The 14,667-nt window shown below is 40.7% G+C and overlaps 1 protein-coding gene across 3 annotated transcripts in view; it reads left to right on the forward strand.

Moving 5' to 3' along the window:
• TBX18 (T-box transcription factor 18) overlaps positions 1-10,463 on the forward strand; it is a 32,084-nt gene extending 21,621 nt beyond the window's left edge. For 2 of the 3 annotated variants that reach the window (XM_084752378.1, XM_084752377.1), the window contains 2 exons: positions 5,458-5,552; positions 7,282-10,463. In XM_084752378.1, coding sequence (XP_084608504.1) covers positions 5,458-5,552; positions 7,282-8,006 — 820 coding nt within the window. In that variant the 3' untranslated portion in view covers positions 8,007-10,463. The remainder of the gene's footprint in view (positions 1-5,457; positions 5,553-7,281) is intronic. The other variant, XM_084752379.1, reaches the window with a different exon arrangement.
• The last annotated feature ends 4,204 nt before the right edge of the window (positions 10,464-14,667 follow it).

Raw genomic sequence — 14,667 nt, forward strand, 5'->3', positions numbered from 1 at the left:
GCCTTAGGTTTGGAGTGTAGTCATTTGGCTTGCCCTAAGATGAACTTTTATGTGTGAGGCGGAGGTGAAGATATAAGCTCTTGGCATGTAGATTGTATGTTATTTCTGGAGGAGCCATGGAGAAGCCTGCCCCTTATGGCCCATGGGCTTGCATATCCCAAGAAACTGTGTTTTCTGCCTCTGCTTTTGGTTTAGAAACTTCTTAGTGATGACACACTGCGTATTGATTCCCTCTGGAGGGTATGCCACAGTCTCTTGTTAACTCAGATTTCCAACTGGAATATGAAACTGTTTCACACTGCCAAGAAACCCAGCTCTTCAGTTTCCAAATTTGTCTTGGCTTCACTGACAGCTGCACACTTGTTTATTTTTTCTGTGTTGTGTTTTATGGTGTTTGCACCAAGTGGGATGGCTACAGCAAATAAATTCACTCTGTTACCTTTATCAAGGAATAGCTCATCCAGTCTGCTTGCTGCAAATTTCTAGATTTATTGATAATGTTTCTATTCCAGTACAGTTCCGTGTTAAATTTTCTAAAAAAAAAAATAATTCTTTGCAATAGACAGTGAGAATAGAGAAATATTCTCTAAATGTCCTCTCAGGTGAGACTTTGATATGCATGCGTCTGAGACATTTCATGATAAGAGAGGTATGAACTTCTTTATTACTCCACTCCCCAAAGTATTCTGATATGTTTTGAAACTGATATGAACTGGATTTGTCTACATGAAGTGAAAGTCGTCAGTTATCAAGAAACAATTTTGCTTGACACTTTAGATAGAAAAAGCAATGAGGTAATAGCCTAGATTTCTAGTGTTTTCAGCTGATTACGTGTGAAGACAGGTGACAGACAAGTCTCAAAATGTGATCCATTGCTAAAGAGAGTTGGTGTCACCCTCATGTACAGTGGCATTACCTAAACAGCACACAGTTAATGTTCATTAAAGGCAACTAAGATGCAGTGAGACTAAAGTGACTACCAAGTAGTGTAGGAGGACCAACGAGACCGACCAATAGGAGAGCTTCTTTTGATGTTTAGTGTAGGACTGACCAATAGGAGAGCTTCTTCTGAAGTGCTTCCCTCTGTGGGAAGCTTTGCAAATATTTTTTTAAAAAATTATCTCCTGCATCGAAATTGCTTTATGCCTGTTTAGACCTGTTTTGTGGTAGAGAGCTGTGCCTGGAGGTTGCTTGGTCATGCTCTTTGATATCCTGCTCTGCAGGGATATTTTTGAAAACCGAGTGAAAAACCAACTTATTAAGCCCTAAAATGATGAGTTCAGTGGCCCAAGGGAACCTATCCGGTGACTTTTTCACCTCGGCAAATACTTGGTTGAACCCTTGTAACTTGGGTTACACCTGAACAACATTTCAAAGTCTTGCATTGGCTTCAGTGAATTTTCTTTCTTAGGCAGAAAAACACTGTTTTAAAACTCATTAAACCTATAGGAGGGCCACACTGCAGATTTGAGAGTCAATACCAGAAACCATGTCCAACTTTCTGGTCAGTCTGGAAAAGATCTCATTGCTACTGACACTGGCATGGGGAGGGGAGCAGTTCATTTATGAGGCACTGACTTATGAACAGTCTTAAAATATATTTTGTAACAGAAAGTAGCAATAAATGGGCCTTCTATAAGAAGCCAGATGACCGGTTTATAGGATAAACTTGGAGGAAGAATTCTAGATATGCCAGCACAGTGAAAATATTGGGTTATTTAAATTGTGTTATTAAAAATAATCAGCGCCACGGGTGAAAATAAACCACAAAGCCTGTTGTCCAGTTTAGAGGCCACAGACTAGGTTTGACGTGGGCTCCCTTCACTTTTGGTTGTTTGGAAATATTTAGCCTTAGCGTCAAATGGTGCTTTGTGTTATTTCTTTTGAGACTAATAAAACCTGAAATGTTTTAAATCAACACACAGAAACAATCAATTCTATTTTTGACACTCTGAATTTTGTTAAAATTCAAAATTCTTATTTTGTTCCAAGTGACTTTCTTGTTACTGGTGAAGTGTGTGGTGTCTGTATGGAGCAGTGGTTTTCAACTTGTGAGTCCCAACCCTTTGGCAGGGATTGGGGGTCAAACGACCCTTTCCCAGGGGGTCACCTATCAGGTAGTCACATTAGTATTCAAACTGTAGCAAAATTACAATTATAGAGTAGCAATGAAACTGAGTTTAGAGGGGTCTCAGCATCAGGAAGGTTGAGGAACATTGCTCTAAAGCTTTCTGGTGAGTGAAATAAAGTTTCCATCTTTTCTTATGAAATGCTGCTCTACATTAAAAAAAATCTGATCTTACCATTGTGGGAAAATTCTCTCAATTTTAAACATGTAAAATTTATGTATTATTTTCCTTAAAAAGGTTATATGTGCAGCTTCGTTGAAGGTATAGAGCTTTGAGGACATAACCTTTTTTTTTTTTCATATAGTAATAGAGAGGAAAGTCTCTGAGAAAAGCCCACAATCTTCCTTTATTGTTCCTGGTTCTGCTGCATGCAGTTTTGCTGCTTTTTTGAAGATAAAAATTTTATTTTTTATTTTCCTCATACATGAAATAAACAAGTCGATCAGGACACAAGATAAACACAGCCATGTGATTGCTTAAATTTTTCCTAAAACCAATCCCGTTTAATTAAAAAGCATCCTTTCCTGGCTACTCGCGGCTCTGCAGCCTGTTTTACAGGAGTCGGTAGCCTGCACTCCTGGAAGCCCTCCTGCAGGCATTTGCTATGTGAGAGTGAATTTATGTGCTGAGAATAGCCCCGTTCCTCACTTAGGCCTTCGGTTTGACCCTATAAAAGTTTTTACTCAGGAAGGTACAGAAATTTCTTCCCTTAAATACTTCAAGAAAAGCATAACCGTTTTACTAAATAAACTCGGCCATTTGATAGCATAAATGAGGGCGCTGGTAAACGTGGAGGTTGCTCAGAGGCACCTTGTATAAATTATCGCCTTGGCTACTCTCCTGCAGGAGGGGCCTTTCATCTTTCTTTTAACTAGATGGGAAAAGTCTCCATTACTGGGTAAAAATGAAGGCTTTTTTTTTTTTTAAAACAAAAGTCCACATTCAACTAATAAATATTTTATAACTGTTTCCTGCAAAATATCTGAAATCCTTTGTGGAACTGACAGTGTGAAGTAGACGCCCCGGGCAGCATATCAGGAGCTCCCGATGAGAATGCTTGTAGGCTGTGTGTCTCCTCCGAGCCGTCGCTTTAAGCCTAGGGTTATGTGTTTGCTATGCCTAGTAACCGCTCCCTACAAATTTGATTTGTAGATTTGAAATATAACTCAGCTTCCACTGTGAACACAAATAAAGCAGCAGAGCACATCTCTGTAGTCCTACAAACTTCTGGTTTTAATAAAACTGTTCCATAATTACATTGGTATCTTTACTATCCCAGAGTAAAGATAAAGATCTTTTATTAAAGTTCACATGTGTGAGAATAAAAAGTGATTTTTAAAAAGGTGTGTACTAGTGTTCTTTAACATAATTTTGTTTTCCTATTGAAAGCAGTAAGTATTCAGTATTATTTTAAGCTAAATACAGAGAGACCATCAAAGAAATAGCCAGCATTAATTAGTCCAGTATTAAATACAACCCTCAGGCAACCCAACATTGAGATGGGTCGGGCCCACAGGCTGCACAGAAAGGAATATTTTTACCATATAGAAAACATTGCTGAGTACTATGATCTTGAGGGTTTAGCTTGTAGTTTGGCCACAGGTATGATGTGCGATTTACAAAAGTAAGTAAGTAAATAAATACATAGATAAATGGATAGAAAAACAAAAATAAAAATCAGGTAGAATGAAGCGACCTCCATTTGGCTCTAACAGGACTCGAGAGCTGCGCAATCCACCCTTCCCGTCTCAGGATACTGAAACCCAGGGAGGTCAAGGCACACAGCTAGCTAGAGGGACTTGTCCTCACAGTTCAGCTCTTCTGGTTCCAGGCTAGTATCTTTACCCAAAACAATCCTCTCTGTGACACAACGATAATGTCAGAGGTCAGACTCCATTCTTCACACCTGTATAGCCCAACAGAAACAGGTGTTCTCCCTATGACAGCCTCTGGTAGCATCATTACGGGCTGGTGACGCCTCTCAGAACCCTTCCCACATATGCCCTCCCCTGAGATGGAAGAAATGAGTGAGGTCCCCATGTGACCTCATGACAACAGGAGGAGGTGTAAAACCTTGATGAACAAAGACAGCAGTGTGAGCTTCCACACACCCCCACCCCCACCCCCGGCCGCACAAATCATTCCTGCCCTTTGAGTAGCTCTCACTGTATTGAAGAAGCCATGTGACTGGCTTTCTCTATATAAGGGCTTTCTCTAGCCCTTAGTTCTTAATTCATCATTTGGGGGTGCCGGGAGGCGTCAGCTGAGTCGAAAACAGTAAGAAATATAAAAGTCACAAGAAGTGCCCAGGTAGTAGTTGACACAGAAGAGGGCTTTCTGTTTCTGTGGTGCTGAGGATGATCCCAGTGCTTTGTGTATCCTAGGTAAATGGTAAATGACCGAGACGCACCCTGCCCCTACCATGTTATCTTTTTATCAAATTGCTTAGGGTTGAAGGTGTTGCAAATGTGAAGTGAGGCCTCAGGATGACTTGAGAGTGGCTAATTGAGGGAAAGGCTCAACCCCGGATCCAGAATAGTATTCTTAGCCAGATATAAGAGGGAAGGAAGACTGACTCACTTAGGGGAGGAAGTGATTTAAGCTTGCGTTTAGAGTCGTCGCTTTTGCTTTAAAATACACGGAGGCAGACAAATAGTCTGCAGCCAAGTTTGTTACTTTACACAGCAGTTCATTAAGTATGTGTGGTGAGGCTGTGTAGTAGCTTACAACATTTCTCCTGACTGCCTAGAGCTTTGTATAGGATCTATCTATCACCTCCTCCCCTCCTGCACGCTGCAAAGCTGAGCGGGAGGTCAGTGCTGCCCCCTACTGGCCTCGCCTGGTTGGCAATGGAGATTGATTGTGTCTCAGAGCAGAAGTTGGTTTTCTTTGAGCGGTTCTTACTCTGAGCTAGCTCCTGAGATACTGAGTGATGGGCAGAAATGTTCTTTAGAAAAGAAACTTTGACATAAGGATGTTTTTGTAACTATGGCCTTCATCATCAGAGGGCAAACTCCCATGAGACGGAAAGCACACCCGGTACCGCAGAGCCTTGGGGCTCAGTAGTTAGCATGGGCTCAGCTCCTCGGGCCCACGTGTTAGCTTTCGAGTCCTGAGAATGTTGGCAGGCACCGTGGTAGGTTTCCATTCTTTTCCTACATCCCTGTCCACAGCATTTCTCCTCACCGGTGGCCATCTCCTATCATGCCACTAAGTGTGGAAAGGATGGGGCATTGCCAATACCACGTTGTTCACTCAAATGCTTATCGTTAGTGAAAACGCCAACCATTCTTAACTAGACTCCATTTATCCTGACCTTTCCATTTAGAATGGGCTTGGAAGCCCTGGTGGAGTCGTACGCGTTCTGGAGACCGTCCCTACGGACTCTCACCTTTGAAGATATCCCTGGGATTCCAAAGCAAGGTAATTCAGTCTCCTGGGTAATGCATGCAGCCAAATATCCAAGGAAAGGCATAAGAAATGCACATTTGTTGTTTACACTTCTGATGCCGAGTTTATCGCCAAGATCCTCCAACTCTAGGACTCATTCCTCTTCAGTACAGCAGGAGACAGGGCCGGGGAAGATGGCTCTCCTGTGCTGTTAGAGGTTAAATCTTGCATGTTTTAGCTGTTTATTTCATCATGATTACCTCTTCCTGACATCTCACATGGGGTGAAACATGGGGTGCAGGGACCTGAAGCCGGGTGCACTCCACGAGAAGTTGCCCTTGTCTGTTCCTCTCACTCATCTATAGCCTCTTTGCAGGGTTTTCATATTGGGTCCTTGATGAGATCAGGAACATTGGATTAGACTATTTTGAGCTCCTTTCTCACAAGCCCAGGGCTTCTGTCCCTTTAGGGACACCGTGGTCTACTCAGTAGGTAGACTCTCAGGTTGCCCTCAAGGCAAACTTTACCAGGATCCTGCCAGCTCCCAGTGAGAATTTCACATACTCGGGTTTAGTTTATTATCATTGGTTGTTTGGGGGGCATTTAGATTATTTAAAGAACCAGAATGAAATACTGTTGTTAGAACAATGAAGGCTTTACAGCCTGTCCAGCTCTTTGGAATCCTCTATTCCTCTTAAGTTATGTCAAGGTTGCAGGCATCAATCTGCCAGCAAACCCAGAGAAGGGAGTTGGCGACCGTCATCTCTAGCGATGGTTTGCAGGATTAAACAACCCGCTTTGAGTTTCACAGCATTGTTTATTTGTTAGACCTTTGCTCTTGTGTTGCCTGTGATTTGCCAACCTGGTTCCTAGATGGGGTTGAGATTTTTGAGGGACAAGGGATTGCATAGCAGAGACCCCAGTGATACAGTCATCGATGCACACAAGCCTCAGCGAGAAGCTACGGATGTCTGTGAAGTGGGACATCCTGTGCCTGTCCTGTGCTTTCTTTCCAGTTGTTTCTATTCTTCTGTAAGGAAGTATACTGTAAGAAAGCGGACTGTGGAGGGAAGGGAAATAACACAGGTAGAAAAGAACAGTTTATTACACTTTTGGGGCAAGAGGCAAAAAGATCTGAAATTTAATTTTGTAAAATTCCTGGCAAGTTTGGCATCTGTGATATTTGTTTTTGCAAATGAGAAAATTATGAGAAAGCAAGTTGAGACAGAACATAAAAATTCCATGCGATAGTGTCTTACTGTTTTCATTACCTCTTCATTACTTGGAGAGATAATTTGGCTTAAAAATATTCCTCTAAGATTTCATCCCATTTAATTAATTATTTTGCTTTTAATTATTACTGCTATGAGTGTGTGTGTGTGTGAGTGTGTGTGTGTGTGTGTGTGTGTGTGTGTGTGTGTGTGTGTGAGAGAGAGAGAGAGAGAGAGAGAGAGAGAGAGAGAGAGAGAGAGAGAGAACACATGTATAGAGGTCAGTGGACAATTTCCTTCTACCTTGTGGGTCCCAGGAACTGAACACAGGTTGTAATAACGCAGGTGTTAGTACCACCTTACCAGTCCATGGCTTAAAAACATGTATGCTTGTTTAAGTTACTCCATCTGGGTTCAGTGAGATGAATTCATTGAAAGCTAAGCCACCTTTCTTTCACCTTTGTAATTTCCCCCTCATACCAAGGCCTATATACTGTATACTTGCCAAACTTAAAAGAAAAGATTCTTTATGCTGCAACTTCTTTTAATAGGAAACACAAGTTCTTCCGCTCTTCTCCAAGGTACTGGGAATGGTGTTCCTGCCACACACCCTCACCTGCTGTCTGGCTCTTCTTGTTCCTCGCCTGCCTTCCACCTGGGGCCAAACACCAGCCAGCTGTGTACTCTGGCTCCAGCTGACTACTCTGCCTGCGCCCGTTCGGGCCTCGCCCTCAACCGCTACAGCACGTCCTTGGCAGAGACCTACAACAGACTTACCAACCAGAGCAGCGAGACCTTCGCTCCACCCAGGACTCCGTCCTACGTGGGTGTGAGCGGCAGCCCCTCTGTGAACATGGCCATGGGTGGCGCCGACGGGGACACCTTCAGCTGCCCGCAGACCAGCCTATCCATGCAGATTTCAGGGATGTCCCCTCAACTCCAGTACATCATGCCGTCGCCGTCCAGCAACACCTTTGCTGCTAACCAGACCCATCAGGGGTCCTACAACACTTTCCGCTTACACAGTCCCTGCGCCTTGTATGGCTACAACTTCTCCACGTCCCCCAAACTGGCTGCCAGTCCTGAGAAAATTGTCTCTTCCCAAGGAAGTTTCTTGGGGTCCTCACCAAGTGGGACCATGACCGACCGGCAGATGCTGCCCCCTGTGGAAGGAGTGCACCTGCTGAGCAGTGGGAGCCAGCAGAGTTTCTTTGACTCCAGGACCCTAGGAAGCTTAACTCTCTCATCTTCTCAAGTGTCTGCACACATGGTCTGATGAAGCCTTTAAGTTAAACTACATTTGAATCTAATGGATTGTTCTTTTTTTTTTTTTTGAAGCAATATGGGGAAAATGTACATATAGTAGTAAATGAAGGCTCACTGAAGATTTTTGCTTTCTCACAGCAAGATTGTAATTATCTATGGTATATGTGTATGCTGTATATACATAGCATGTAGCATACGGAAGCCTTCTCTCTGCCTTGTTTATCTAGTTATACACAGTATTGGCCGCATGTACTGTGTTTATCCAGAGTAACCAGACTCTAAGAGCAAAATGGTACACTTGAAAGTTGGTAATGATAGTAACCAAAGACTTTCCTAATGCTCACATGCAGAGCGATGGGGTTCATCACAGTGGTTTTGTACGTGTTTAACCAAAGATTTGTAACTTCGCTCATCAGAAGAGTGCTCTGAGCCGTTTGTATTTGAGTGTTGATAGCACTGTGGTTTCTGTTACTCTTGGACATGATGTGAGAACCTCAGGTGCAAAAGCCAGTTAAATTTTAGTGCATTTCTGTGGTACCTGTAACAATAAAGGCTTAGCTTTTTATTCCTGCTTATTCTTCTCTCTCTCTCTCTCTCTCTCTCTCTCTCTTTCTTCTTCTTCTTCTTCTTCTTCTTCTTCTTCTTCTTCTTCTTCTTCTTCTTCTTCTTCTTCTTCTTCTTCTTCTTCTTCTGAGACAGGGTTTCCCTGTGTAGTCTTGGCTGTCCTGGAACTCACTCTGTTCATCAGCCTGGCCTCAACCTCACAGACATCCACCTGCCTTTGCCTGCCAAGTGCTGGAATTAAAGATGGATGCCATCACCATCCAGCCATTCCCGCTTATTCTTGTTTGCCTCAGACCTTGGGTCTATAAAAACCCATAGTTTGTACTGATGTTTATTTTCTGAAGGAGGCGGAGGAGAGCTTTTGTGCCTTTTTACTTCCCATGGGACAGAAAATCTTATTTGCCTGTTAAAAAGATACATATTTGTTATTATGAAATTGTTACTCATTTCATTTAGTCCATCAAGAAGGCCATTACAGATGTCCTGTAAACATTTTTAAATTCCAATTTTCACTATGGTAGGGACTGGATTGTATGCTATGAGAAGTTGTGAAGAAGAAAATTAAGTACAGCTCAGATTCTTTTGTCCCAATGAGTCATGTTTATTTACTTAATTTTAATTAGAGGAATAATGTCAAACCCCCCCCTTAGGCTTGGTTTTTTTAGACTTAGGAACCTTTTTCTATCTTTGAGCTGCTTGACCCCTGGTCTGTGAGTAATGAAAACACATTTCTGCTGCTTATTTCTGTCTCATAACTCCTACAAATTGAACCATTCCCCCCTCCCGCCCCTCAGCCTTATCTCCCTGTCTGACTCTTTTCCAAAACACACAGGTCTTGCCTTTATGGTGCTAGCGCTGCAAGGAATTTCAGAGGGTTATCTCCAGCAATCTGTCTTGTGGTTGTAGTCAAAGGCCAAAGTACATTACCAGAAAGGCCTCCTAGGAGGACCAAGGAGGAAGATACTCATTACGATAAGTGAGCTATAAAACTTTTAACCTCAACAGCATTTTAACCATGGAAGTGAAGAAATGAAAACAGGATTGGCTTCTAAAAGTGCCTATAATGAACACGTGACTTACGAGTTCAAAAAGAAGGAGCTTTGCTCGTGGGTGGGTCTGAGATACACAGGAAAAAAGTGGGGCATGCGGGGATGGCTCCTTCTACTGAGAAGCTAAAGCCATGTGTCTGCCCAGCTGTTCCTTACATTTCCTGTTCAACAATGCCGAGAACAGTTTCCTTCTGTTTATCCATAGACTTGCTCTACCGTTTCCCTAATTTGGATCGGCAGGGCCATTGTCGGGTATTCAGGGGAGCGTTCCGCATAAACAGAATGCATTCTGGGTTTGTCTCTGTTTATACGTACTGGCAACTTTCCCCATGGGTTCTGTAAGACTATCATCAAATAATAACAATTTTACAGTCTAAGATTAGCATAAGGGGATGTGAAATGTTTGCCATAGGTAGATCTAGGTGAGATTTTGTGCATGGCCTTATTAACTTGACAGAGATATGGAAATAAAGGCCTTAAGAATGCATTCAGCCTTCGTCTTATTATAATTCATGGTGGATAGTTTTCTATCCTGAGAAAAACTCAAGTGGAGCCTTTCTCCTTTTGCTGTTGGTCATCTGCGATGACACCATGATGCAAGTAGACATTTTTATTAATCATTTTGGTAAAATTAGTAATATTGTACAAATGCTGGTTTTTTTGGTTTTGGGTTTTTTTTTTTTTGCTGTTGTTGTTTGTTTTTTTAGGTTTTGCTGTAAATAATAATCACCATGCCACTCCAAATACTAACCTTTTATTGTTGTACTAAATGACATACATGCATTGATTATTATAATTATGTATCTGTATTTTATTAAGAAGTGCTTAAGAAATTATATTAAAGTACATTATGAATCCGTTTTATTGTCTTGGAGGGTAATCTTTTTAGTTGCTTACTAGCAGTTTTTAAAGAATAAAGATATTCATACATACCCCAAACACAATTTCTGTAGCTCCCAACTACAAAGCCTGGAGAAATGGGTCTGACGATCACTTTTCCTGTGTCCAATATAATGTCTCGCTGTGGTGACCATGTCATTGAGGGTGAAGGCCCTGACAAATGTTGAACACGTGACATCTTGGATGTGAGAGGGGAAGGTGGAATAGCATGCTTTGTTCAGGTCCAGAGAGAAAGGCAAGGCTGTAGGAATGGTCGGCTTGAGCCGCTAACCAGTGATGACAGATTACTTCAAGGCCTCTTGACTGGAAAACATTCCAGGGCACATGGAGATGGGATGAGGGTGTCGTTATCAACACCAGTCACATTCTGAAAATTAATACTTGCTTCCATACAAGCCCCCCTCCCCAGAGGTCAACAGCCTTTCACAAGTGGGGCACACTGTGACTGACCTCCTGATTTCTGGAATGTAGCAGGTCAGGAGACCTTCCTGCCTCCCAGAGGAGGCAGAGTGTGGCCTATATAAGGAAGGACTCACTATGTCGATTCATGGATTTGTGAGAGATTAAAAAAAAAAAAAGACATTTAAAAATGCAAGTAGGTCTTCATTGTCCATTCCCAAGTTTAAACTTACTAGTAGCTGAAATAATAAACAGAAGCTTTAGTAGATAACTGGATGTTTGGTGTGTTGGGACAGGGGTGGGGGTTGGGTGGGGGGAGGAGTAACTTTTGCAGCAGGTCCCTTCTGGGAATATTTGAGGAAAAAAAGAAAGTCCAAGAGGAGATCCTTAGTGAAATCACAGATTCTCCTCAGTCTAGTGTAGGACCGTTAAAGGAACCACCCCATGAGATTGGGGATTCAGATCTGCAAAAGGCCCTTCCGTGCTCTAGGTAGGCATTTGCAAAGAATGCTTTATTTCAGAGTGAGTTTCCTCATCAATGCTCGCTGGCTCAGCTACATAGAGGATTCCCCACACTTCGCATTAGCAACTAGATTTTCTTCGAATGATTACCATGCTGGTATTTTAATTTCATCATCCTTTCTGAAAATAAGTGATAAGTTGGGAATGGAGTTAAACACGTGAGCAGTTAAGTCTGTAGTTATGACAGATTAAAATCAACACAATCCAAGATAAGAAGTAGATAATATAAGTAATCAAAGTATAGAAGCTTCCAACAGATGTTGAGCTTGGTAGATTTGCAGGTGAGTTGTTATTTTTGTGATTTTTGGCAGAGTGAGAACATGATTGTCTTGTTAATTGGATAAGTTGGTTGCACACCATGGATGTCTCAATAGAGATTTTATGCAAAAAAAAAATCACTTTGAGTCTCAGTTTTCTAGTGTGTAAAAAGTATAGTTAGAAGGAGAATCTTGACCACTTCTTTCAAGTATGAATTAATGTAATACCTATTTATTAATACTTAGCTTACTATCAGAAAGCTTGTTCTGTTGAAGTGTGTGTGTGTGTGTGTGTGTGTGTGTGTGTGTGTGTGTGTGTGTGTTTGTTTCTTTATTTTGGTCTACATATACACATCTATCTATCTATATCTTTACAAAGAACATAGTAATGTCAGGATTATTTTCAATATACTGGTTTAATTAAAGATGGCTTTTAAATGGCATGGAGCTTTACTCAGTTACAACATACAGGGCAAATTTTAATGTTTTCACATTTTAATGAAACTATATTTAGTAATGTATTTGATAATGCATAAAATACGTCCCCTTTCATATTGCCCTTAATTGCATGGCCTAAATCATCACATGGAACAAGCATAGAAATCTTTTAAAGTGTCTAGACATCTTTCTAAGCCCATTCAATTTCTTGGGAAGACACTTCAACTTGTCTTTCTGACATTTCATTCATGCCAAAACTCAGATGCAATAATATCAAGCAGTTTATTTACTGAGTTTGTACAGGACTAGATAGATCTACACAGACATTCCATGGCAGTGTTTGAATCCTATTATTATGGTCACTAGAAAGACTTTCTCTTAATACCAAGACATTTTCCACATATCAATTTTATTAAGATGTAGTCCACATATCGTACAAGTTATCTTTCTAAAGTGAGCAATTCAAGACTTTCAGTATATCTACAGGACTGTAAAACTATCGCCATCATCAATTCTAAACATTTTTAAAATCACATTTTGTTCCTTAATAACATTTCTTCCCTTTCCTCCATGCCTTCTTACTACCAAGTCCTAGGCAACTGTTAACCTCCTAATTCTGACCATGTCATGGGAGTAGATTCATGTAGGGTATGGTCCTTTGGGACTGATATCTTTCAAATTTTAAAAGTTCATCCATTTTTAATGACAAATACATTTATTATATGGATGAACCACCATGTGTGTACTCATTGTTACATTTTGTTTGTTTGTGAGGCAGTTTTACTGTGCAGCCTTATCCAGGTCCCGGAACTCATTACGCAAACCAAGTTAGCCTTAAACTTGGAATAATCTCTCGTTTACCTCTGCCTCCTCACAAGGGCTAAAATTGCAGGTGTGAACTAACATGCTCAACCCGTTTTTACTTTTAACTATCATGAATAATGCTGTTGTAAACTCTGCAGATATTATAGTGAGGACACACACCTTCATTTCCCTTGGGTATATAGCTGGGGGTAGGGCTATGAGATGCTGAATTACTCTTTTGCTCTCTTTGAAAGCCCTACTTTTCATGCTTGCCAGCAATGCAGAGCTATGATCTTCACATATCCTTGCTGACCTTGTTATTATTAGTCTTTCTGATGATAGTCAGCCCAGTCGACATGCCGTGCTGCTTTACTATGGTTTGATTTACAGTTCTTCAGTGACAAGAATGATACTGAACATCTTTTCCTATGCTTTATTGGCCATTTGTGTATCTTCTTTTGAGAAATATTCATACAAATTCCTTACCCACTTTTTAATTGGGTTGTCTTTTTTTAAATTGTAGTATAAGTTTTCTTTGCATATAAACTAGATCCATGCCCCTTATAAGATATATGATCTGCAAATAATTTCTCTCATTCTGTGTGTTGTCTTTGAGCTTTTTTAATGGTGTCCTTTGCAGCACAAAAACCTTAATTTTGGGAGGTCCAGTTTGTTTTTCTTCTCTTGATAGTTCTTTTGATGTTAAGACCAAGATATTTTGATGAACTCCTTTAATCTGATGTTTTTATTATTATTATTATTATTATTATTATTATTATTATTATTATTATTATTATTATTATTATTACTATCATCATCCTTAATAGTAGCAGTGGTGATAACTGATACACATTTCACAAGTGCTTTTAGAGTAGATAAATTTAATAGTACTTGATAAATTACCTCTCCTCCCAACAGGTCTGAAATGTTCTTAAGGAAATAAATCTTCCTTTCAGGATCTTGATAAACGGATCCTAAAGCATCATGGACTTTTTATTACCGTAGGAAACAGTCAGCACTTCCAATATATATTCAATCACTGACTGTTTATTAAGCCTTAACTACTTGCCTGGCATTATTTTAGACATGAGCAGCTGTGAATGGCACCATTGGTGCCATCAATGCCTTGCAAAAATGGTTTCTGAAGAAACAGTACTCTTTAACATATCACAGCTGGCAAGAAACGTATTGCTACTTGACTTTTCTATGATTTGATGCCTCTGTCCTGACATTACAGATCCCAGATGGGCACCAAAAACTGCTTGCTCATGCATCAAGGTACAAGAGGGATGCATTATCACCTTAACTCCGAGAGTTTGTTTTGTGGTTTTCTTTGGAAATCCTAGCATCATTTAGAATTCATTTTTCCAATTGACTTTATTTACAGAACAGTAACAGGATATTTCTCCATTATTAGCAGTAAAGGAAAAAACCCTGCTTATTTAGGGTTTTGGAAAACTGCACATTTCTCTTAAAGATATTTGGCAAAATGGATTGCAGAGACTTACAGATTCCTTTTTCTTAATTTGCCTAATTGAATTTCAAGGCAAAATGAGTTGAGCCACATGTCTTTCATACAAAATAGAAGCACCCACTGTGCAGCAGGAAAGGAACTCTTTAAAGAGGCTGCCATAGAAAAATGAAAACGGCCAGGAGGCCTTGGCAAGGAATGGACACACACTGGAACCCTCTGAAGCTCTTGGGCATTCGATTTCCTAAGCTTGATAACCTTGGTGTA

The sequence above is a fragment of the Acomys minous genome, assembly GCF_964271855.1.
Source record: "Acomys minous genome assembly, chromosome: 13".
Taxonomy (NCBI): Eukaryota; Metazoa; Chordata; class Mammalia; order Rodentia; family Muridae; genus Acomys; species Acomys minous.